Source organism: Sceloporus occidentalis, unplaced genomic scaffold (assembly GCF_023333645.1).
Source record: "Sceloporus occidentalis isolate IW3139 unplaced genomic scaffold, rSceOcc1.0.p SCAF_6, whole genome shotgun sequence".
Lineage (NCBI taxonomy): Eukaryota > Metazoa > Chordata > Lepidosauria > Squamata > Phrynosomatidae > Sceloporus > Sceloporus occidentalis.
This window is the reverse complement of record NW_028316986.1, coordinates 74,282,236-74,308,857: the sequence shown is the minus strand read 5'-3', so window position 1 is coordinate 74,308,857 and position 26,622 is coordinate 74,282,236. Positions and strand designations below refer to the sequence as shown.

Genomic DNA, 26,622 nt, shown 5'->3' with positions numbered 1-26,622 from the left:
TCCAGGTGATGACACCTTCCTTAGTACCTTCTTCCATTCAAATGAGTCTGATAATTTACCTATTCCATATCCATCCCCAGGGCAGGGGTCAGCTACTTATTGAGTGGACCAGAGACTCAGTCTCAGTTGTTATAGGTTTTGGGGATGTCTTCTGAAGTTTCATTGCCATGGCAGTGTTTTTTATTTAGGGTTGCTTGGTCAATTTCCAGGTATATTCCCAACAAACACCACTTAATGGATATGTGTGTTCCAGTTACTACCATCTAAGAGAAGAGAATGAATCTTACATATGCAAATACATTCATACTCTTGCGATGAATAAAAATGACAAGTGGGAAAATGCTTTGTATTTATTCTGTTGGTATAAGTGTCTGACTGATATAAGTACATAAAGAGTTTAGTGTAAGAAAATAACCTTTATGGATTTCTTTATCTGCAAGGCTGTAGCATGCTATTAATTAGCTAATATACATTAGTCAGAGAAGTACCTGGTTTAGTCTGTTGTAGCAAAAAATAACAAATGCTCATATAGAATCTTAAGGACTAGCCAATATCATTATGGGCTAAGCTTTTCTGGGCACTTATAGCTTCATCAGTTTTGACAGTCTACATCAAGTGATTATGAACATATGCTCAGTACAAACTGATAACACAACAGAATTGTAGCATGATTTTTGACATGAATTAATCTAGAATAAAATCTTATCCAGATGACATTAGGAAGACACTTTGAAATATGCCCTTTACCTTTTATTTAATTTTCTTCTCAAAAGATGTGAAAAATGTTGATGCACTCATGCATCACCCCCATTTGTGTTTACAGCACAAGTCGGGGAGGGGAGTCAGAGTTACAATACTGCTCACCATTACTGATGGTAACAATGAGTATAAATCCCATTTAGTTTACCTGGTGATATACAGGGTCTGGAAGTGCAAGGGCTTGAACATGTACTCATGATGCTTTTAAAGGGTCTAGGATTATGGACTGGTATTGACACTGAACAAGAGGTCTGTCAGAAATCTTGAGCAACCTTCACTTACTTTAACTGATTGACATCCCCCGTTACAAATAAATATTGTTTGAACACCATATGCCCAGAGGTCAACTGGGCACACACAGTGTTTAAATATGAAAAAGAAAGGCAATTTTGAAGGGACACTTTTTGCAATGAAATGAACATTTTGTAAGGAAAGAGGAGGAGCTTGGAGCTTGAAATCATCATCCTCAACATCTCTTTATTCTTTCTTTCTTTTTTTCTTTTTGTGGCTTCAACTTTGCTTCTAAAATAACCCAGACAAGTGAAGGCTGCACTCGTCTGATAAAAAAAAATAAGAAGTACATTGAGTCTGTTGGAAAAATAAAACATAAGCTGTGTTTACCAGACATGTCTTGTCCATTTAAAAAATATAAAGAAAAAAACAGGATAAAGAATGAAATTCTGGTCCCTTTTGCCCACCCTCAGAGGTCAGAGTTAAGATTATTGCCATGGATTTATAAGGACATTCATATTGCAGCTGTCTGGACTATGCCTGGCTTGGAGGTAAATCAGCACGGTAAATGTCCACTTCTGCCAGTTCTTTAACCTTCCAAAGAACAAGTGCTCAATCCTAGTCCTGCACTTCTGCAAAGAAAGAAAGAAAGAAAGAAAGAAAGAAAGAAGGTTCTCAAGGTCTGCACAGCCATTTCTTTCACTCAAGTTGAAGAGCATTTGGATACTGAGCAAGGTTCTTTGGGTCAGCTCCCCTCCCTCATTATCAGAAAATGATTGTAAACAGGAAACTGTAGCCCTTCTTAACAGCTGATTCCCCCCCCCCAATGATGCAATAGATCAAAATAAAATGTAAATTGTAGAAGCCACTGAGGTCCTACTAACATCTCTTCCTTCCTTCCTTCCTCTTTGTAACCTTACTTTTTTTAAAAAAAAAAATCAATCTGCTAGTCTCATTATTTCAGTGGGCTCTGGTACTATAAGGAAAATAATGGAGGCTGCACAATTTTGCTTCCTAGTTTTTGTTTTGTTTTTTAAAACAATTTTTATGCCTCCTTGAAGTGTCAAAGTTTGGTGAGGGAACATTATGAAAAACAACTTAAAACAGATTGAAATGAAATTAATTAAATAAAATGATGAAATCATCACAATAATCAAAGACAGAACTGGCTTGTGGAGACGGCGGGGTAACGGAGTGTGCAGGGTGACCAGATCAATATCATTACAGTGGGCCCATGATATCCACTGGGGTTTGGTTTTAGGATCCCCCATGGATGCCAAAATCCATGGATGCGCAAGTCCCCTTAAATACAATCACATAGTAAAATGATTTATCTTATGTAAAATGACAGAATCAACCTTTGCTTTTTAGAATTTATATGTTTTTGGAATAGTTTCAAGCCATGAATAGTTGAATCCATGGATAAAGATGCTGTGGATAATGAGGGATGGCTGCACTGTTTAAAAGACTAGGCTTCATACCATTTCTGAATGTGACAGAGCTCATTCCAACTTTCAGGGAAGTGCATTATACAGCCTGAAAGCAACATAGGATAAAGCCATGCATCTGCCAAGTAATCCTCCACAGGTGATAGTATTCTCACGACAGCCTAGTTTATCAGGCTATCTGATGTAGTAGACTGGAATTAAAATGTGGCAGGCTGAAATTTTCTTTTCCAATATTTCTGAAGCCTGGTGTTATATTTGTGTCCATTGGCTACAGCTGTTTGTTTTACAGAATTAATCTCAAGGGCCATCCAGTCCAACCCCTTGCCATGCAGGAACTCACAATCAAATCACTCCCAACAGATAGCCATCCAGGCTCTGTTTAAAGAAGAAGAACAACTCTTATTACCAAGAAGTTCCTCCTAATGTTCAGGTGGAAACTCTTTTCCTGAAGCTTGCATCCATTGCTCCAGGTCCTAGTTTCTGAAGCAGCAGAAAACAAGCATGCTCCATCCTCAGCATGACATCCTTTCAAATATTACCACAGACCATCAGCCAATGGATCATGGCCTGGCACTAATCCAAGCTCTACCATGTTGAGTAGCTCCGAGTTAGGAATTCCATTAGATATCTCCTGGTTTATGCACAGTGATCCCTTACAAGCCACAAAGAGGTTGCAACATGGAAGACTGTGGCTGGTTTGTCCTCCTAGATTCTAACACAGCTCCAGATATACTCATCTCATATCTCCTCACTTCACCTAGCATGATGTGCCTCTAAAGATTTCAGTGTAATCAAACCTTGTACCTTCTTCTGTTTATCTGATAAGCTGACAGTGTCCTCATACAGAAGCTGAGCACAGGGCCACAAACTGAATATATAAACAAGAAAGTCTATAAAGAAGAGGTATATGCCATCTTGGGTCAGGATCCTATGTTTCTTCATTGACAAGGCCATGCTTTCCTGAGTCGTGGAACTAATACAAGAAGGCCAGGCCATGTGGGAAGGGCTCACACTGTGGCCTTTTCTCACATGGATCAACCCTTAAAGGAAACTCTGGGATTCTGTCCTGGGAGAAATATGGGATATAACTAAAATATACAGTATGTGCATTTTAAAAATATGGGCTCAGTATTTTGGGTTACTGCTGCAGTATTTTGTGGATGGAGTAGCACAGCATCTGGAAAATATAACAGCTTGCTGCCAGGATAATATACGCCAAACGATGGAAAAAAGAGGGAATACCTAACATAAATTAATAGACCTGGAAAATGTTCGAGTATGTGGAAAGCGACAAGTTAACACAATTATTTAGAAATGCCCCTTTACAAAAAATTGAAAAAGACTGAGGGAAGATAAAAGAATTTTTTAAAACATTAGGGACAGACTTTACATTTGTAGACAAAACAGAATAGATATATAAAACTGTAATTATAATTTAATTCCTATTTTAATTAATAAGAAAATGATGTATAAGAACAGGAAAACACTGGGTTACCTAGGATTGTTCTGAGATGATGATACATCAACAAATAGGATAGAGAACTATGAATAAAACAATTATATTTTTTAGATATTCAAGAAAGAATGTTTTTGTCATTTGTCAGGTTTGTGGTTTTAGTATGAAAGGTAGTTGATTGTGTATGTTTATATGTTTGTAAGGTTTGTTGTATGTTTTATATGTATTACATGTTGATATGTATGTATAGTATTTGAATAAATGTGGAATAAGAGTACATTTTTTAAAAAGGAAAATATAACAGCTAACTCAATTGCAACATTATGTCGTAGTGGTTTTCTCTCCTTCTCCATCCCTTTTTGCTTCTGTAATTTTTTTAGATTGAAAAGTGTTTCTTACTGTTGATAACTGTAAACTATTCCAGGAGACTTTTTTGGCAAAAGAGCAAGAAAATTTTAATGTCACTAAATAAAAACAGTAGATTCACACAGGAGGTTTGTTTGAATTTTTCAAATTATTGTTACAGTGATATTATTTTATTACCTTGATTTTCTTTGAAATCAGTTGTCCTTGATTGGCTTTGTAAGTTGTTGTTGTTGTTTTTTCACATTACATTATCAAATAAAGAGTGCTTGTTCCATTTTGGTCTTGTGTTTTGCATCGTTTTCCTTAATTGCACATTAATTCACCTTCATTTGTGAGCATAGTCTAAGTATAGTATGCAACAAATGATCTTTCAAGCCACTAGCAATTAAACCCACTCACTCCTTGTCCATATAAACACATTTTGCATATTTTGTATATGAACACTTTTGTATTAATTTCAAGAGATAATGTGCAGGGACAAAACATCATTCCTTTGGCCCTTTCAGCGGGATTTATGCTCTGTTTCATTGTTTTGCAATAACAGTACAAACATTTTACCAAGGCCGCTGAGAATTTTGCTTCATGGCTCTGTCTCTTACTGAGCATACTGTTTGGCTAAGATTGTTGGAGTAAAGCAAATACTTTCAGTGATAATCCATTGAAGAAAGACCTTGTCTCTCCTCTCCCACTACCTGCTTCCTGGGATGTACATGTTTGCTCATGTCATGTGCCATTTCATTTTAATATCTCAACTTTAATAGTTAAAAAAAAACAAGAAAAGGAAACTTCTGTACTTAGAAAGGATTAATCTAATGTTCCAAATGTTTCCTGAAAATGGAAAATTGTGATAACAGCTGCTATCTTGGCTCATTTTCAAGTAATTGTGTGGTTTTTTAACACAGCAATTTGCCACTAGTTAATTTACAACTCTTTCTAGTGCACTCCTGTTGCTATATAAGTCAATCCGATTCTTCTATCAAGTTATTGAATCCAATGAAACTGGTTACAGCTATAGATCAAGGGTAGAGTCAGAGCTTATTTGTTTTATTTATAGGCTGCAGTTTCCATAACCACAGTGGCTATGTGAGTAATGGTTGTGCTGGCTGGGGGATTATGGGAGTTATAGTCCAAAACATTCCATGCAGCAAGTCTCAGGTTCAGACTCTGAAACCTCTAATTTGAAGATGTTTGCCTGTGACTTTGGAGAGCTTCTGTCAGTCAGCATAGATAATATAGACAAGTGGTCTGATGTCATATAAGGCAGCTCCTTATGCATTTTTTTTAAAAAAGAAGTATCCATATTCTTTTGCATTTTCTCTTTTCTTCCAAAGGTGTAAAGTGCATATGAGTCCTCATCTGATTCCTGCCCTGCTCAGCCCAGCCACAGTCAAATGCTTTTTGGCATGCCTTCTGACTATGCCACTTTGTCAGGGACAGTGCCAATTAATCCCACTTTTTCACCTTACTTGAAAATGTCTCACTTTTTCTCTCCTCCTCCCTCTTTTCCCCTTTGTCCTCAGGTTACATCAGTTGCTGTACACTAAGTTCAAAGTACAAAAAGCTAAATTTGCACTCAGCTCAGCAAGGGGAAGAAGAGAGGAGGGGGCAGTAGCTTGCCCTTTCCTGTACACTGAGACAAAATCAAATTGGTGTGACCTCTTCTGTTTGTCTGTTCTTTTTTATAAATAAAGGGTCTATATAAACCAGCACTTTGTGTCGGCCTGTGGGCAGAGCCAGTGCACAGCATCTGCACACTGGATGTCCTAGCCCCACCCCCAGGGTGCCATTTTGGCACGCACCATCATGCTGTGACTCCAAAGAGATGTAATAAAGCTGTGCCGTTGTGGCTATGGTGCCCCTTGGAGAGTGCAAAAAGGAGCTGGATAGGGGCCGCGGAGTGCCGTGGCCCTAATCCAGCTAGAAAAGGGGCGGCTGCATAATGCCCATCTGTACAGCCCCAGTGTTTTTCATTTGGACCATGCTGTGATGTTGCTTGTCCATGTGTGTCCCAATTTTCATCTGTGAAAAGTTGAGAGGGTATGGAGTTTATCAGACAAGGGGAATTGGAAGTATAATCCGATAGCAATCTGAACACAGTCATGGGTTTTTAACATTACTGCGTGATAACCCACTACACACAAATTTGGGCAATGGGAAGTCAGTCCGAACACAATCATGGGGTTTCATGTTGTTGCGTGATAGACTGCCACACGCAAATTCAGGCAATGGCATGCTATTTTCAGGCAATGGGGAGCCAGTTCGAATGCAATGCGTATTCACGTAATTGCACGAAACTAGCGACTTTAAGTGAATGCATTTTGGCCCAACTTTGTTTTCATTCGAATTTAAGAGAAATTCCTCCTATTTGATAAACTCCTATGTCTTAGGTCCCTTTCATTTCAGTAGAATTAAGCATGTGCTGGCTAGATTCTTTGTGTTTCAACCTTACAAAGGAATGAGAGAGTGGGGATGAGAAAGTAAAAAATGTGGATGAAAAAGAAAAGATAAGAAAAGAAGGAAGGAAGGCAGCAAGGAAGGAAGGAAGAACTATATCTGCTAAGAAGCAAAACATAATAAGCCTATAGTATACTTTTCCCCATGAATATGGGGCAGAGCAGGGAAGAGATGAAAGGGCAGTGATGGAATGGTCCAGCCTTAGGAAGGCATATGCTCCTGTGCACCCTTTTCTTTTATGGAAAAGTTTGCCTCCGCTAGGAATTGTTGGTTCCTTTGGGAAATGCAGCTTTACATGACAGTATACGGCCAACATCTGGCATATCTCAAAAGTCCATTCTTATCAAACTGCCTTTATTTAGTAGAGACAAGGCAAACAAGCCTTAAGTAGAGACCAACATTGGCGGGATACAAACTGCCATATAGTACGTCTTCTATACGTACTAGGGTTAGGAAGGGGCGGTGCTTCCGCACCCCCCTAACCCTAGTACGTATAGAATACGTACAAGATGGCGGCGCCCCTTCCACATGGGCGCCGCCATCTTGACGTATTGGACACATAGCGTCCAGACGTGTCGCGGGCGTTGTGACGTAGCGAGTGCGCCCCGGGCGCCTCGCTACGTCGCAAACGCAACTCAAGAAGAAGCTCCATTTTGGAGCTTCTTTTTTGCTCCGCGTGGGAGTCGCGCCGTATGGAGGCTCCGGCTCCCCCGCGGACTAACCGGCGGTGGCGGCAGACCGCCGCAAAGCGGCGGTTTGTATCCCGCCATTGTTTAAACTGACCCATTTTGTGAGGTAATAAATTTATATTAATCTGAGGATCTCCTCACCAGCACTGCATGGACAATGCATTTATCTCTCTTTTTTTCAAATGCAGTATTTCTGTCTGGTCAAGCACATTCAGCCCTGTGCAACAAGTGGCCTGTGTTAGTACAAATATGTCTTAAAGCATAAATATAAAAAAACCTTCCTTTCCAAATCAAACCAAAGACCATTTCTGCAAAAAGATTTGTAACTCCTTTTCAAAGTTACCAGAGACACTACTCATCACCACATTTTGTTGTACTGAGTGAGTTTTTTGTCCTCTGGGAGAAGGAGAGAGGAAATCTGTGGTTCCTAAAATATTCATATCTGTTAGAGATGGCAGCAAAGTTTTCCTGAGCCTGGCTCAGAAAAGGGAGAACTAACTCTGAATTAGAACTGGATCTCAAGGCATGGAAGTTGGTAAAAGGCAGATTCTTTATTGTTCCCTACCACAAGCCCCATCTGGTATTATTCAAGAGGGGCCTTGGTCCTCCCAACAGGCTCTGCAGGGGCTTCCATGGCATAGCTGCGGTAGGAAAGGATTAGTAAATGTTCCTTCGAAAAATGTCTTCAGTTAACCTATATAAGGATCCAGTTTATAGATAGCAACAGTGCTCTTAGTGGTTGAACCATCCCACTGGTCACTATGTAGATAACAAGAGTAGGGTCTCACTAATACATGCTAGTAATATGATGGCATTCACTAATTGCTTGTAGGTGGGCTGTGTTCAGATGGACACTTATTTAATACATGATGCTGAAAACTGGGCCTCTCTCTGTATTTTGTGTGTAACTACATATTTCATGACAGTGTCTGGAATTGAACTGGGAGGAGGAGGAGGAGGAGGAGGAGGAGGAGAAAAAGAAGAAAGCCCCTAAGAAGCAAGACCAAATAGAAAAAGGCATTTTTTCTTTCTCTATGAAATGGCCTTTTACTCTGTGCTCACAACTTTGTTACAAAAGAATTTAAGACAGAACTCTAGTGCTTGCTTCAAAGGAGCTTCAGAAGATTCTTTAAAAAAAGAAGCCTGGGCAGACTTGAACTGTTGAAATCTAGGAAAATTACTTTTTCATTTATTTATTTTTTACCTTTCAACCATTCCAGTTTCAATTTATATCTTCCATGAAGTATGAGACTTCCAGAACAGGCCATTTTCAAGGGCAAGTATATTCTTCATTTGAACAGAGGTGTTTGAACACGTCCATAAGATTAAAGCATCTTGAACACAGACAACTATATCTGCTTAGATGTCAAAGGTAATATGCCTTAAGAATGCCTATAGGATACTTTTTACCATTGTAAAAAGCTTGTCTATATATGAAAAGATGTCATTCAATCTTGTAAATTGGTTCTTCCAGCCCAGCCCCATACAAATCTCTTTCTGAGCTTGGAAAAGTAACTTTTTGGACTACAGCTCTCAGAATCCAGCAGCCAACATAGTCAGGACCATCCTGATTGAGAGACTGTGGGAGCTGTTGCCTGAAAAAGCTATTTTTCCATGCTCTGACCTTTTCTATCATAGTGTGAAGAATAATCAGAAAGAGGTATGTTTTCTCAGTAAAAACCCTACTGCTGTTCCTTTGTTCCTGAGAAAACATCTGTTGCAAAACAGAAGAAAGAAAGGGTTATATTCCTCTTAAGAGGCACATCCCTGAGGTGGAGGAACTTTTCAAACAGGGACTCTCTTCCTTCCAACCTATGTGGAATGGGTGAAATATTCAAAGCTTCTTCTAGTTATTCAAATGCATCTGTGGAAGTATACTTTAGTCTACAAAACCTCATGCTGCTAACTTCTTTCTTTCAGTTAGTCTCAGAGGCACTACAGGATCTCTCTACATACTGATTCTAGTTACCTGGTTAGCTTATGGTTGCTAATTGCCATCAAATCAACTTCAACTTATGGCAGCCCTTTGACTGAGAGACCTCCAACTCCTTTCAGGTCTTCTAGACTAAAGCCATGGCTCCCTTGATTGAATCTATCTTTCTGGAATGCAGACTTTTTCTATTGCCTATATCTGGCCAAACATTGGCGGGATACAGACCGCCCCGGTCTGCACCCACCCCTTTCCCCGCCGGATCGGGGCCTGAGCAGCCACAGTGGCAGCCCCAGAGGCCCCAATCCGCCGCTTGTCCAGGCCTCGGGGAAGTGGCAAAATGCCACTTCCCCCCGGCCTGGAAAGGGGTGTCCTTGGAGCTTCATGCCCTAGGACACCCCAGGGAGCTGCTGCCAGGAGAGAAAGGGGCCACTCGCCCCCTTTTCTCCTGGCTTCGTTCCCGCAGCCGTTTGGTGGCTGCAGGAACGAGGCGCTCCCCAGGAAGGAGCTCCGTTTCAGAGCGCCTTCCAGTGCCGCAATTAGGACGCCCTGTGCACCCTGTAGCAGAGCAAACATGTCACAGCCGCACCGCACCATTTGGATGCGGCTCAGCTGTCACATCAAAATGGCGGCGCCCATCTGTACAGATGGGTGCCGACAATTTGATTTACGGAGTACGTGCTAGGGTTAGGGAGTGTCTGTAAAGGACATTCCGAGGCAACTCTAGCACGTAGTCAGTACATGCTAAAAGACCCGTCTGGAGAGGACCATTATTGCCTTTTCTAGTGAGTCATTTCTTCTCATGATATGCAAAACACAACAGTCTATGTTTAATCGTCTTGGCTTCTAGGGAGAGTTCAGGCTTAATTTATTGTAGGACCCATTTATCAGTCTTTTTAGCACACCACAGTATCCATAGAACGCTTCTCTGGCACCACGTGCCAAATGAGATGATTTTCTTCCCATCAGCTTCCTTCACTTTCCAGTTTTCACAATCATGCATAGAAATTGGAAATACAATAACATGAACCATCCTCACCTCACATATTTAATAATATATTCTTACACTTTAGGATCTTGTCTAATTTTTTCACATCCGGGGCGGCATCCAGGTGCTCCTGGGGCATGTGTCATCAAAATGCCATGCCACCGGAGCAGCTTGAAACCTCTCCGTCTGGTCAGCTGTTTCACCCCAGGGCAGCTTCCAGGTGTCTTGGGGACATGCATTGTCAAAACGCCATGTCCCCAAGCCACTCAGAAGCCAGCTTTTCCGGCTCGTCTCCTTGGGCCCTGAATATAAGAATGGGATTTGTGGAAGTGAGAAGTGGGTATGATTTGCATGGGGACCAAGGGGAAGGCACAAAGCTGATGACCTGAACCTGCTGTGGTTCAACAAAGCAAATATGGTATAATAGGCATCACTGAAACCTGGTGGGATGTGTCTCAGAACTGGAATGTAGAAATAGAGGGGTATAACCTTTTTAATAGAAATAGGCCAAACAGGAAAGGAGGAGGAATAGCACTATATATCAGAGATATTTACACCAGTGAAGAGATCCAGGACATCAATACTGGAAGCCAGGTGGAGAGCATCTGGATAAAAATTAAAGGGGAGGGAAACAACAAGGATGTTATGGTGGGAGTCTACTACAGACCCCCAAGTCAGATTGAGGAATTGGATTATGTCTTTCTAGAACAGATGACCACACACTCAGAAAGGAGAGATGTAGTAGTGATGGGTGACTTCAACTATCCTGATATTTGTTGGAATTCAAACTCAGCCAAATCCTCAGGGTCTAGCAAATTCGTCAGTTGCCTTGAAGACAATTTCATTTTCCAAAAGGTGGGAGAGGCAACAAGGGGGTCAGCTATTTTAGATCTGATCCTAACCAACAAGGATGACTTGGTTAATGAGGTGCAAGCGGTGGGATCATTAGGTAGAAGTGACCATGTTCTCCTGGAGTTTGTTATACACTGGAAAGGAGAAGCCAGGCATAGTCAGACACCCATTCTAGACTTTAGGAGAGCTGATTTTTGTAAACTTAGAGAAATACTGGGGAAGATCCCATGGTCAGGAATACTAAAAGAGAAGGGAGTTCGGGATGGATGGGAGTTTCTCAAAAGGGAGATACTGAAGGCACAATTTCAAAGAGTTCCAGTGAGGAAGAAAAACGGGAGATGTCTCAAGAAACCAGGATGGATGACTAAGGAACTTTCAACTGAGCTAACTTTTAAATGGAACATGCATAAGAAATGGAAAAATGGGAAAATCACCAAAGGGGAATTCAAACAAATAGCTAGCCTGTGTAGGGGCAAAGTCAGAAAAGCTAAAAAGCACAGAATGAACTCAGCCTTGCTAGAGAGGTTAAGAACAATAAAAAGGACTTTTTTGGATATGTCTGCAGCAAAAGGAAGAAAAAGGTAATGGTAGGGCCACTGCATGGAGAAGATGGCAAAATGCTAACGGAAGACAAAGAAAAGGCAGAATTACTCAACATCTTCTCTGCCTCAGTCTTCTCAGAAAAGGCAAAGAGTGCTCCACCTGAGGATAATGGAGCAGAGGACAGAACAGGGAAATTTCAGCACAGAGTAAGCAAAGAGATAGTACAGAAATACCTTGTTAATCTAAATGAATATAAGTCTCCAGGACCAGATGAACTACATCCAAGAGTATTAAAAGAACTGGCAAATGTAATATTGGAGCCATTGACAATAATCTTTGAGAACTGGAGAGTAGGAGTAATCCCAGCAGACTGGAGGAGGGCAAACATTGTCCCATCTTCAAAAAGGGAAAAAAGGGGATCCCAATAATTATCGACCAGTTAGTCTGACATCAATACCAGGAAAGATTCTAGAGCAGATCTTTAAACAGAGAGTCTGTGAACATTTAGAATCACAAAGTGTCAACATGGTTTTCAGAGAAACAAGTCATGCCAGACAAATCTTATCTCTTTCTTTGATAAAATTACCTGCATGGTAGATGAAGGGAATGCTGTGGATATAGTATATCTTGATTTCAGTAAGGACTTTGACAAAGTTTCCCATGACATTCTTGCAAACAAGCTAGTAAAATGTGGGCTAGACAAGGTAACTGTTTCATGGATATGTGATTGGTTGACTGGCCGAACCCAAAGGGTGCTCAACAATGGCTCCTTTTCATCCTGGAGAGAAGTGGCCAGTGGGGTCCCACAGGGTACTGTCCTGGGCCCAGTGCTATTCAACATCTTTATCAATGACTTGGAGGACAAAGTTGGGGGCATACTTATCAAATTTGCAGATGACACCAAATTAGGAGGAATAGCTAATACTCCAGAGGACAGGATCAACATTCAGAATGACATGAATAGACTAGAAAACTGGGCCAAAGCTAACAAAATGAAATTCAACACGGAGAAATGTAAGGTACTGCACTTAGGGTGGAAAAATAAAATGCACAGATATAAGATGGGGGACACCTGGCTGAACAAGACTACATGTGCAAAGGATCTAGGAGTCCAAGTAGACCACAAGTTGAACATGAGACAACAGTGTGATGCAGCAGCTAAAAAAGCAATTTTAGGCTGCATCAATAAAAGTATAGTGTATAGATCAAGGGAAGTAATAGTGCCACTATATTCTGCTCTGGTCAGGCCCCACCTGGAATATTGTGTCCAGTTCTGGGCACCACAATTCAAAAAAGACATAGAGAAACTGGAGCGTGTCCAAAGGAGGGCAACTAAAATGGTGGTCTGGAAACCACGTCCTATGAGGAATGACTTAGGGAGCTGGGGATGTTTAGCCTGGAGAAGAGAAGGTTAAGAGGTGATATGATAGCCCTGTTTAAATATTTGAAAGGATGTCATATTGAGGAGGGAACAAGCTTGTTTTCTGCTGCTCCAGAGAACAGGACCAGGAACAATGGATGCAAGCTACAGGAAAAGAGATTCCATCTCAACATTAGCACGAACTTCCTGACAGGGCTGTTCGAAAGTGGAACACACTTCTTCCTCGGAGTACAGTGGATTCTCCTTCATTGGAGGTCTTTAAACAGAGGCTGGATGGCCATCTGTCGGGGATGGTTTGATTGAGAGTTCCTGCATGGCAGCAGGTTGGATTGGATGACCCTTGTGTTCTCTTCCAACTCTACGATTCTATGATTCTATTGTTGTTTGTATAGTAACGGAGCTGTTTACTGGTGGAGCTAGGGCGTGGAGTCTTTATATCCTACCTAACTTTCTACCACTTCTACTGCCTACAATAGAGAATTGTCTGAATTACAAAATTCAAGGGAATTTAAAAAAAAATATTTTAAATTGTACAAATACAATACAGTGGACACTTGGGATCTGCTGGGGTTTAGTTCCAGGACCCTCCATGGATATCAAAATCCATGGATACTCAAGTCCCATTAAATACAATGGCATAGTGAAATGGTGTCTCTTATATAAAATAGTAACATCAAGGTTTGTATTTTGGAATTTATATCTTTTTTGAATATTTTCCAGCCATGGATGCTTAAATCCACAGATAAAGAATCCATGAATATGGAAGGCCAGCTGTATTCATTCATAAAAAATGTCTAAGGCACAATTTGGAATTTAGAACCAAATTCTGGTCGCCCTTCTTTTTAGCCTGACAGTTCCTTCTACATCAGGCAATGTCACAAACATTTAAATCAATTATTTTGTTTTACTTATTTCTAATCACAGTACTTTTCTTTCCTCTGGAGAAAGCATTCAGGGATTGTACACAAAGGAAATCCCATAAAAGTCTCCTAACGACTGTTGAAATATAATGTATTGAGACATGGAGCCCTTTCACACCAGGTAATGAAAGCACTGTGATTCCACTTTAATTGCCATGGCTACATCCTATGAAATCCTGCTGTCTGGTGAGGCAGTTGATTCAGTAGCTCAGAATACCAAATGTCCTTCCTTAAATGGCAAATTCTAAGATTCCATAGGATGCAGCCATGCTAATTAAAGTGCAATCATAGTGCTATAATTGTGCAGTGTGAAAAGGCCCAAGCCTAGCCTCAGCCTAAGGCCAAAAGTTGAGATAGAAGTGCCTAAATGAATAACAGAATACAAAGCCAACTTAATGGCTATGTGGATCAAATCCCAAATCTCTAGCCACAGTGTTATACTGGCTTTCTATAATGACGGCTGAAGGATTACCCCACCTCTGATAACATCATCTGACAGGTTTCTGATATAAAAGAAAATGCAAGCTCATCTTTACATATAATAAACACCTTTATGCCCGTAATAGCAGATAGAAGCCTAATGCCTTAATTTGATAATTACTCATAATTTGAGCTCCTACCGTATCTAATCCCAGTTCTCTAGATCAGCAGTTTGGCTTGGCAATGAAAAAAAACCTTTTCCTATACACAGTAATAATAATCCTGCTGCTTCCTAGGACAAGAACCCTTCCTTCCTGCAGTGTCTGCCAGACATTTCACTTGGGGAACGTGGCATGACAGATGTGCTCTCTGAAATTTCCTTCATGTTGATTAATTCTCTGCCACTGAGGGAAGTTTCAATAAACAGCTTGAATCCAATCCAGTTCTGGGCAGCTTTTTTTGGTGGTTACCCACATGTTTGCTGTACAATAAGTAACACAGAAATAACATTACGCTAGAGAGAGGCAAACTCATACTGCTGCGCATCAGTGGCAAGAGCTCCCCGCACCCCGTTCCTGCATGTAGTCATTCTAATTATTATTATGACTAGATACTTAGCCTTAGGTGTGCTGAGGAAATCAGTATGACTCATCTGTCTAGTGCTGGCAAATGCAGAGGTGGATGTTGTCCTGGTGGGTTAATCATTCCCATCTCTTTCTTAAAGATTTGCTAATTCCTCTAGCTGTGGAGAGCAGCTATTGTGGCGCTTCTCTGCTGAAATAGCCCTTTGGTAGCATTACTTATTAAATCGGTCATGAAATTAAAGGGAACAATGGCTGTCTTGAGGACATGAGCCCTGTACATGGCATACATTGTCACTAATGATAGCCTGTGCATCATTTAACGGGATCCTTTATAGCTCTTTCACTCATCATCTGGCTCTTTCAGAGCACTTTTTACTCAATCCTCCGATCTGTCATATCTTGTCGAATTATTTTCTTAGTCCACTATTCTTATTGAACTGTTCTGCATGGGATCAAGCTATCTCTGCATTTCAGCAACATCACAATTGCCAGTGTTGTTTATCATCCCCACATCTAACACAGATTTCTAGCTTTGTTTCTCTGTCCTTCTAAACAAGTTAATGGTTTGAAAGGGGGAACAGATTCCTCTGACTAAAATAGGTTTAAGGTGTACTGTTCTGGTCATGTACCTGAAAACAGATATTGCAATGTGGAAGTGGTGCAGATTCAAAATCTTCATGGAGTTACAGAATATTTAAGGGAATAACCAAAATTCTCACAGAGTGAAGCGGTTCTTTACAAGGAAAGTTTACATCATTTGGGTCTGTTCAACAAAAAGAGACATATAAGGTTTTTTTCCTTGTCTTATAATACTAGAACCTGTGGTCTTCTGCTGAATGGGAGAATGTTCAGAACAGATAAAAGCAAATACTGTCACATAGCACATAGTTAAAGTGGGACATTCACTACCACAAGAAATAGTATATGGTTGCCAGAGAATGGCTTTAAAACAAGATTGGAGAAATTAATGGAGGTTGGGGTTATGAGATCTCCAGGAGAGGATGATTGGGACATAAGATAGGGCCTTTGTGGTGGCTGCCCTTAAGCTCTGCAACCTTTTTTTGGGGAACCTAGAATCACCCCCCTCCTTGCTGTCTTTCTCTAAGCAGCCAAAGATATTTCTATTCTGATAGGCTTTTGGAACAGGAGCTTTTTAGGGTAAGGGCCTTTAAGAGGATGCTATGTTGCTGTCAATTGTGCTTTTTAATTGTGCCATTTCTAACTGGGAAAAGACAGGATATAAATAAAGAAGAGGAAAAGGAGGAGAATGGTAGTTTACATCTGCTTCATTACCAGAAGCAGTATCCTTCTGTGTAGGCCTGCTGGGGGACATAAGTGGGAAGATATTGTTGCATCTCATCTTGCTTGTGGGCTTCCCATAGGCAACTAATTAGCTGCTGTGGACACAGAATAGTATTCTAGATAGCCCTTTGGTCTGATTCGGCATGGCTCTTATGGTCTGACATTTCAGAGTCTGAGTGATGTTCAGACCCAAGGGTAGGTGAGCACTTTGGAAATAGGCAAGTCAAAGGCCATTAGTCAGACTATAGTGCCAGATGGGCCTTCTAGTGCCACTTGGCATTCCTGACAGGGGGTGGTGAGCTGCTATGTGATGGCCCTGGTTTGTACCTCTCTGCACTTCCCTCCTCTGATCAGCAGGCCCAATGAGGAAAGGGGCCTATATTTGACCTGCAGGCTTGAGCCCTGTGACTCTGGACAAGGTTTGGTATGCAGTTCTTAAAAATATATATTAATAATTAGAAATCAGCATTCTTCAGCTCATCTTTCAACGTCTCGGAACAATATTCTTTCTTGTTGAAATAACTAAACAATGATGCCAGAGATTTGTGCCCATGAAAGGTGAGAGCAATCCCTCTTTAGATAATCATTTTATGAGCAGAACATGGAGGAGGTGTATTGATATCACACGTCAATCCAGTAAAAGTTAACTTTAGAATAGCATTGTATTGTTTTTCTTAGTTCAACCAGTTTACTAGTATTTCATATTTAATGTGAAACCTTTCCATATTATATGGGCGCGTTACAGACAGGCCAATGAGACGCTGTTGTTACACGCAAGGGGCGGCGCTTCCTGACGCGCCTTGCCCTTCGCGCGTAATGAGTACATCAAAATGGTGGTGCCACATACAGATGGGCGCCGCCATTTTGAGGTCGCGGATGCACAGCGTCTGGACGTCACGCACCGGAAGTGGCGCCGCGAGTTCGCGCCTTGCGGCGCCACTTCCAGGGTACAGGAAGAAGCGCCATTTTGGTGCTTCTTTCTTGCTGCGCCTGGGAACCGTGCTGTTTGGCTGCTGCAGTTCCTGGATACAGCAACCAGCAGCAGTGCAAGACCGCCCGTTTTGGGCGGTCTGTAACGTGCCATAATGTCTAAAATAACTGTAGCACTAAGTCATTTATTATCTGCCCTAGCCATGCCCATTTCTGCCTGCAAGATTTGCTGCTGGAGTTCTATAGTACATTCCAGCCATACTATGAGATATGTTATGAGCACTTCCTATCATAGAAGTGCATATAACGACAATAGGTTGGCAGAACTGGTCTCTATATGCTATCCTGGAGATTGATCTAAGTAATGGTGTGGAGGCAAGCGTTTGCTTCCAGTCATATTCATGTGGCTCCTGCCAACATGGAAGTTGGTTGTGGCTGGGGAAGGGCCCATAATGTTAAACATCAGGGAGCAATAAACTTTGGCACCACCTTGTACTATCCATTTTCTTTGAGAGTCTTGGGGTTTATGGCAGGTAGGAGAGTGCTGTGGGGTGTCAAGGTCACAATTTACATATGAAAATGCAACTCATGATAACTTACATTGCCACAGATAAAACAGGAAAATCAAATGAAAAAATAACTAGTTAGAAGGTCACAGAATAAATTACTTTTGAAAAGAAATCCATAATAATGTTAATTGTCTTTCAAGTGACTTTAGGTGCTTTTACAATTCTGAACCTATCACATTAGACCAGTGGTTTGGAGTGGTATATCTTCTATGTGTTGTAGTCAAACATTGTAACTATGAGTTGTATTATCTAATTCAATCCCCTTTTCTATGCTCACTGACCCAGTTTTGATATAACATTGTTGTTGTCTCTTTTTTTTAATGTGAAAGTGCTCGAGTCCTTATGCTCACTCATGGATAACAAGAGCATATTTCATGGATGCCAGAATGGATATATACATGAGATCTGCCCTTCATGTGGTAATTGTGATGTCCCAATGACTTCTATGTGATTAGAGTGCTGCAGTGCAATGACATCCAGGGCAACTAGGTGATTGCTGACATCATGTTTGGGACATGAGTGTGGGAGAGAACAAAGGAACTACTTCATTAAGATATTCATTGAAGAACATGGAAAAGAACAATTTGATGGCATAGGCCCTGTGCAGACCAGCACTTTGTGGCGGCCTGTGGGCAGCATCAGGATGCAGCATCCTGACGCTGGATGCCCTAAATCTGCCCCCAGGGCATCATGATGCCGCATGCCATTCCTGACGGCATGTGGCATCATGGTGCTACTCTAGCGCTGCATTCACATGATGCAGTGCTGAAGGGGCACCGTACAGCCACACTGCTGCAGCTATGGCAGCCTTTGGAGGGCACAAAAAGGAACTGCTTTTTGTGGCTCCTTTTTGCGCCCTCTAGAGGCTGGAACGGGGTTGCAGCGTGAGGTTGATGCGGCCCCAATCCAGTCAGGAATCTGTATAGTCCCATACTATGCATAATCCAGAAAGTGCTGCATCACTACAATGCAGAGAATTGTGTATTTTATTTTGAGTCTTTTAATTCAGGAGACTTACTCTAAAATGATTCTACTTGTGAATGGGTTTTGGATTGAAGGACTTCTCAAATACTGCATCACTCTTGGAATTCTACTCAGGAGGCGACAACTGCTGGTGTGGGGCTCATATGCTCCCTTCCAGGCTCACCGCCATCGCCATCACCACCATCAGACAGCAAAAAGCAAACTGGGAGGGGGATCCTGTCTTCAGATTAACATAGGATCTCTTGACTTATTCCAGTTCTGAAGGCAGTAATGGAGTGCGTCAACCTGAGGTGCACACCCCAGTGGGAGAAAATCCTTAGAGACCATCACAGTGTAACATATGAATTGGCCCCAGGCTTTCATAGATCAGTTCTGACAGGCCAAGGCTTGAAGATATACAGCTGAAAAAAAACTCACCTCACTTCCTTGTGACTCCTTGGTCCTGAAAAGAATGTCAAGCAGAGGAGAGGATGATTTGGCTTCTTTCATATATTCTTTTGGTTTTTTCAGTACTGCCAGTGGGATAGATAAATAGTGTTAGAAGAGCTGTTGAGTTTTATGGTGCAGACACCTGTCTTCTGTTAACAAAAGTGAGCCCAAGTAGTATCACATGAGCCACAAAAATAACCTTCAGGCAATCACTGCTTTCAGTTACTGTATCTTCAAGTTGGTTTAGAGCCAGAGATATAGGGGACTGAAAAAAAAACTGTATCTCATTGCCAAACTTCTAAATCATCCAGTGCTTATTGCCAAATTATTTTTGGTATGATTCTGAATATATTCATCTTGAGAGCAGTGTAGGGTGTTCCTTTATATGGTCATGATCTATGAGTTGTTCAAGAATAGTTCTGTTGACCTCCATTTTACCCTTAAGTAAAAACTTGGAAATTAATTTGAAGGTAATTTGTATTAAAATCAGTGAGACTCACTTCTAAATAATATACTTAAAATTAGAGGGTAAGTCTCATCAGAGCCATGGGAGAAGGACTGTGTCCAGGTTTTACATTTGTTCCAAACTTACAGAGGCACGTAGGCTGCATTTCTTAAATGAATGGATACACTATTTTGCAAGTGAGTTGCCAGTGAGTTTCTGAGTCGCCTCACAACAAAGTAGATGGAAAACGTTGTTATTCTAAATAAGGCTCAAATAATTTTCCCTGATGACACTAATTTTATTTAGCACATTTTACCCAAGAAACAAATACTGGTTGTTTAAAATGAAATTAATGACCATTTTGAAACAAACCACAGCTCCCATTCATTGAGCTCTGTTATCCTGAAGTCACCCTAAGTTAACCAAATAGATTTGGTGTTTGACAGGGACCACTCCCCCATAGTCATCATATCAGAGATAATGTTAGATATTCATCCTTCTACCTTCATATCAGAGAATGAAAGCTAGAAGGCAACTCTTTGCAGTGAGGCTAGAATGTGTATGTTGAGTCATCCAGAACTATAATGGGCTCAGGTCTCATCACCTGCTTCAGGCTGACTGGGAGGAAACAGGGATGTCTTACTTATGGGCAGTACAGACGGGAGGCTCCATGCCACCCCTGTAAGCCCAGTGCCTGTGCCGCAGCATCCCTATGCTGCAGCACAAACATGCTGCAAAAATAGAGCCGCCTAGAATGGCTTCTTTTTGCTCCATACTTTGTTCCATACTTACAGTATAGGGCGCCACCATGATGCCACTCCTTGCCAGTGACGTCTGGTCTCTGTACCACGGCGGTGGCATCATGGCGGCCCTTGTAAGGATGGGAGGTCACCATGATGCCACTGCCGTCACATGCTAGGGTTGCAGAGCGTGCAAATGCTGCATATCTGGAACCCTAGTATCGGTGGAGGCACACCGCTTTTGGCCCGTCTGTCCCAGGCCACTAGCACCTTCATTAAAAATATGCTGGAATTTTCCTGGATGGCCAGATAAGGTGTTGATACACCATAGGAGGCTCATGTTTGCAGAGGACAGTCTGACCTCTGTCTGAATGATTGCCCAGTTCAAGTCTGTCCTAAATATAAAGGGCCATGAGAGCAGCAAAGACCTTGAAATCACCTATCAATAGTTAATTTGAACCTGGGCAGCAGACCGAGCAGGCAGACAGGTCTCTAGATCACAGTCTTCCCCATTATGATGAAAGGTGATATTTTTCTTTTTAATCCTCATGCCCTAGATTTTTTTTTTTAAATCACATTGTGTGAGTTGTGAGGTATTTTCTGACTCCAGTGAAAATTCCATTGTCAATGTTAGGACTGGGTTTAGAAGTACCTTACTGCTTTGTGTTGTCCTTGCTCTCCGAAGTATCGTAGAACATTGTCCAAAAGGGTTACATTGACTGGGATGGAAAAGTACCCCAATGGCATGAAGAAATAATTTTGTTAAAACATTATTATTTTTTGTCCCAAAAACCCAAATTACTGCTGCTGAATTCAACTCGAATTTGGGATAGATCTGGATTTTATCGCATGCGTTTTTGCCACCAATGCCACTGGGTGGGTGCATCCCAGGTAACATCTGGCTAGATTCCGAGCTCAGCTGGCTGATTGGCTTTGCAAATCGGCTGGCTGAACTTGGATTCTAGCCAGATGTTACCCGGGATGCACCCAGCAGGCGGCATCAGCAGCAGAAATGTGTGCAATAAAATCCAGATTGCCTGAATTTCTGAATAAATTCGTACATGACTTGTTGACTTTGCCTTCTGATTTTCAACTAGAAATCAAGAGAGCCTATCAAGTTTCCAATGCTAAATGATGGTATGGGTCTACTCCAGTAGTGGTTCAATTTCTTCATTTGTCTACTAGAGATTCTTTGTTTCAAATTGCTAGGCAGTGGGGAGAGCTACAGTGGAAATCAGATACGATGATGATTTTCCATAACTATACGAAGTAGATAAGTGATCGGAGGAGACAACTTATCAAATCAAGAATACTTACAAGACAATTAAATCGGATGTATTACATCAAGTATTCAGTTATATTTCCTGTCTTTGTGGATGGGGAATTAAAGAAATTTCAGTTGGCTGAGGCAGTGGAATCTTTTCTGACTGGGCTTAAAGGGTCTGAGGCTGAATCCCAGGCCCAACCTCAGGGTTCTATACCAGCTGTTTGATGAACCCTTTCCACAACCAAGCTGATGCTGTTTTGATGCAGTTGATTAATACTTTTGGTTGAACGTTTGGGTATTCATTTAACTGGTTAAAGTAAAAAATACTGCCAGTGGGACACAAGATGAACTCTAGTTTATGTAAAGCCTGGTAGTTTCAATATTTCCAAAATTATCTTTCTTATTTAGGTATAGTTATCCCTAGGGATTTATCTCAAATTATTAATCTTAATAAAATATATTGTGCAAAATTTAGAGAAATGGGCAGGCTTAAAGATGAGTGTGTGGAATAAAGTATGCACCATTAAAATAATCTACAATTGTTTATGTTATTCTTGGAATTCCTTTACTTATATCTTGCAAGTATTCTAAAAACAAAATGCATTCTTCAGAAGATATTGTGGAGACCCATCTCTCCCTACAGTGTCAATGAAAAGAATGCAAATTTGATTCAAAGAGAGGGGGATTCAGCCTTCCAGATCTTCTTACATGCCATTGAGCATGTCCATTATCTTGCATTAATTTTTTGGACATATCCATATCATGGTCAGCCTTGGAGCCTTCATTTCTGGCACCTCTGTTCAAATAGACAGTTCTTGGTTCTCATTTTGTTAAGAAGGGCAATGTTTTGCCAACAGTTTGAGCAGTTAGAATTGTGTGGCAAATATTGTCTCATTAATTGTAATTTGACCCATATACACATGCCAAATTGACTTTATGGAGGAATCTAGTTTTGAAAATTGGTAAGGAGCCATTTTTATGGTGGGTGTGGGTGGGTTGATAATGGGATTTTTACCTTAAATCAGATACTTGGTGTGTTGATTATGACTTTTTGCCTTTTACAATTCTGCAAGAGCAGTTTAAACAACCAATACCTCTACCTTGCTATCATGGTCAGCCTTGGAGCCTTCATTTCTGGCACCTCTGTTCAAATAGACAGTTCTTGGTTCTCATTTTGTTAAGAAGGGCAATGTTTTGCCAACAGTTTGAGCAGTTAGAATTGTGTGGCAAATATTGTCTCATTAATTGTAATTTGACCCATATACACATGCCAAATTGACTTTATGGAGGAATCTAGTTTTGAAAATTGGTAAGGAGCCATTTTTATGGTGGGTGTGGGTGGGTTGATAATGGGATTTTTACCTTAAATCAGATACTTGGTGTGTTGATTATGACTTTTTGCCTTTTACAATTCTGCAAGAGCAGTTTAAACAACCAATACCTCTACCTTGCTAAATGGCAATATTTACAACTGAAACATTGATTACAATCCAAATTTGTCCCTGTAGCTTTAAGTGCATCTGAAGTTCCCTTAGTATTAGAGACATTAATTGAGGCCAACCAAGTATCCATATCAATAATTTGTGTGTGTGTATGTGTGTTTCTGTTATCTATAAATATGACATCTAAGGTTTATAGCAAGAATGGAATAGAGAATTGGAACATCCAGTTTTGATTAATCAGTGGCCATCGGTTTTAACATATGTATCTAGTATGGTCATAGATCTCTAACTACGTCTTATAAAGCAGAAATTGCTCCTTTGAGTATATTGGTCACCACAACACATATTCAAGAAAGGGAATTCTAAATCAGCAAAGTTTTGGATGTGTAATACTGCTAATGCTTCCTTGGTGTGTGTTTTGGAGTTGTCTCATAGTAGGTACATTTTGGGAGGAAGTAATTACACAAGTAAATTTCATTTTGGAAAGTTCCTTGAGATGTATGTTCTTTTCAACTATTTACCTGTTTCTTGGAAATTTACAAAAGGCCAACAGCAGTGGATTTTTGGCACCCGTTAGACAACTAAGAAAATTAACACTTTGTTACTGGAAAGATAATTTTTCTCTACCTGCAATCCAAAGTATAAACGATCTGACAATGCTTGCAACATTTGAAAGAATGATGTATATATGAAATTTATATTTGGACATTTGGTCAGCTTTTATAGAAACTTTTGACTAATGTAGTGTTGACTAATGTTGACCGTTCCCTCTTTTTGCATTTTTCCCTACTTTTGTTACATGGAACATTATTGTATGTAACTGAAATCCCTTTTGAATGTAAATAAACATTTATTTTATTTTATTTTAAAAAGAGAACTGGTTTCTAGAGGCATGCCTCTGTATCAGCCATTTGCAACAGTGAAGATGTAGTAAAGCAAATCCTGGGCATGGGCATTAACTCAAAATCTGGTTGCAGTGCCCTTCAGAACGGATGCTTGAGCAACCAGCAGACTCCAAAAAGCTGGGCCTGAACTTGCGATATATAGAGGAGTAAACTGAATTTGTTTCCATTAACATTTCCTAGGATGTATGATTTTGTCTCTAATTTGCCGCAATAGAAATCTGCAGCCTTCAGGCGTATTTGAAATGGTTCTAATTTCCGGTGCCATATGTGCTGTTTGAGTGCATCCGCATTCAGCCATACACCAACAAGGTACTTTGGCAGAATATGGTCTCCTGCTGGTATGTATGGCTGATAGAGAACAGCAAAAGCAATGCAGTTTCAAGGGGAGGCTTTCTGTCAGAAGCTTGTGGAAAGAAAGATCTGTCTATCTGTCTATATATATATACGTACATACACATACATACCCTACATTGCAACGTGATGCCAATAGTGAGGAAGTTTGCCGTATGAACTAACCTTTAGTGTTGATTGCCTGCAAGTCTTTATCAGAGAAGAGATTACAGTGACTTATCTCCACAAGAGCCTTTAACTTATTCTGTTTTGTTTTTCTGTTTTGTTTTTAAATCAATTAGTTAATTCAGGAGATGGCATTGACTACAGCCAGCAGAAGCGTGAAAATATCGGCGACTTGATTCAAGAGACTCTGGAAGCTTTTGAGCGCTACGGTGGTGAAGATGCTTACATAAACATTAAATACATGGTCCCAACTTATCAGTCGTGCTTGTTAAACTAACAAACAGGAGAGTGATGCCACTTGCATTCCCCAGCTCTTGTCTAATGTTTGCTATCATTCTTTCCCTACATCAACTGAAAGAGCAGCTTCTGGGCTGGGTTTAGACTGTTTAGTACTATTGTGAGCCAGTCTTTCCAATACATAAATAGTGCCTGTTTCTTTGATTACAATGGTGTACTGTGCTTATTTGTTCTGTGGAAGAATTGCTGCTTTATTACAAAAGCAGAGCAGAGCAGGCAACAGAGTCAAACCTTCAGTTGTATCGACAATAAAACTATAATTTTCATACGCAATTCGGCAATTGCTCTTCTGTGTCTGCTTGCCCTGGAGGTGATGTCAGAGGCTGTAACGAGAAGAGTTTATGCTGACTGCTTAATAGGAGAAACAACGGTTCAGCAGTGGCTCTCTAGCAGCTGTGCAGAATAATGGGCCCTGTCTCCCAATAAAACTGTTGAGCATATATACCAATTACAGGAGGGATTTTTGTGCAGCCCATTAGAAAGCTTCTTCATGGACTTAATTAATGGTTCGTGTCCATGTGTCATCTGAGCTTCCAGGTGTTTGCTTTTTTTCACAACAGAACATGGGCTCCTATTTCTTTCCTTGCTTTTAACCAGCCTGGCAAGGTAGGGCTTAAGAGTTAATATATCAGCCTCAAAGCAAGACATTATGGTAACAGTGTTGTACAATTGTTTGTCTAAAGGGCAGAAGGTGCTTTCAAGAGTTTTAAATCTCTCTAACTTCCTGTTCATGGGGCTCCCCAGGGACTCCCACGGCCCCTGTTTGGGTTGTTTTATCACCATGGTAGGTAAGATGTTTATTTGTTAATTAAAATATTTACAGCTTCTCTCCTATATCTAAGGCTCTCAGGGAAGCATGAAATAAAATCAACAGAAACACAATAAAACAATTTAAAATGTGAAGCAGTAAAAAAACCAAGTCTAAAAACATATTGACTAGCTTGCAAAATGAAACAAGTGGAAACAATTAAAATCATAAACATGTACAAACCGGATAAAATCACTGACCTGTTTTGACTTAATTAAGCTGGTGCCAGTGCCAATGCTACTACCAATTGGGCATCTGGGGGGGGGGGGGGATTCAATAACTGGGACACCAAAACAAAGAAGGCCTTGCAATCCTTTTATTTTATAAGCTTGGATATACAGTGCACCAATGCTGTATGCGGCTTCCAGCCTATGTGGAAGCTGCATGGGGAAGAAACAATAGCACTTGTGCGCTTGCAGTGCACACACCACACCACACCGTGGGCTCATTCCCCATTAATTTCAATGGGGCACAAGCATATGCACTTTTCCCCTTACGCTGGGGGGGGGGGGGGGCTGAACAGATCCCCTGCGTAAGGGAAGGGTCCACTGTATTATACCTGGTGTGATTGGCTGGCAGCCTGTGGACTAGATCTAACAATTCTATATAGCACCTCACAGCTATTCCAAACTTTAGTCAGTGTATTATCTTTTTTTAAAAAAAAATGGCTGGAAGTTTATACTTAACTAATTAACTTCTTCTGACCTGACTCCTCCATACAGCTGTTCCCCATAAAGCAGATTGGAGTGTGAGTTACAATAGTAGCAATGATGTCAGAATCCTAACTGGCTGGTCTACACTGGCCAGAACACTCCAAGTTGTTCCCACAGTATTCTAGCCCCAAAGTGGCCCAGATTTCCCCCATTACCTACACACTCTGAAGCGATGCTGGGTGGCTTTCTACACGAGTGTCCCACTGTGCTGACCAATACTGCCACCACCGTTGTGGGTCATTCCATCTGAGGTC

At 40.9% G+C, this 26,622-nt stretch overlaps 1 protein-coding gene across 3 annotated transcripts in view; it reads left to right on the top strand.

Annotated features, from left to right (window-relative positions):
• PACRG (parkin coregulated) overlaps window positions 1–25,844 on the top strand; it is a 286,639-nt gene extending 260,795 nt beyond the window's left edge. Inside the window, exon 4 of one of the 3 annotated variants that reach the window (XM_089530071.1) lies at window positions 24,667–25,844. In XM_089530071.1, coding sequence (XP_089386197.1) covers window positions 24,667–24,827 — 161 coding nt within the window. In that variant the 3' untranslated portion in view covers window positions 24,828–25,844. Of the gene's footprint in view, window positions 1–8,623; window positions 8,685–24,666 lie in introns of those variants that run through there. The other 2 variants (XM_089530068.1, XM_089530070.1) reach the window with 2 other exon arrangements.
• Window positions 25,845–26,622: the final 778 nt, after the last annotated feature.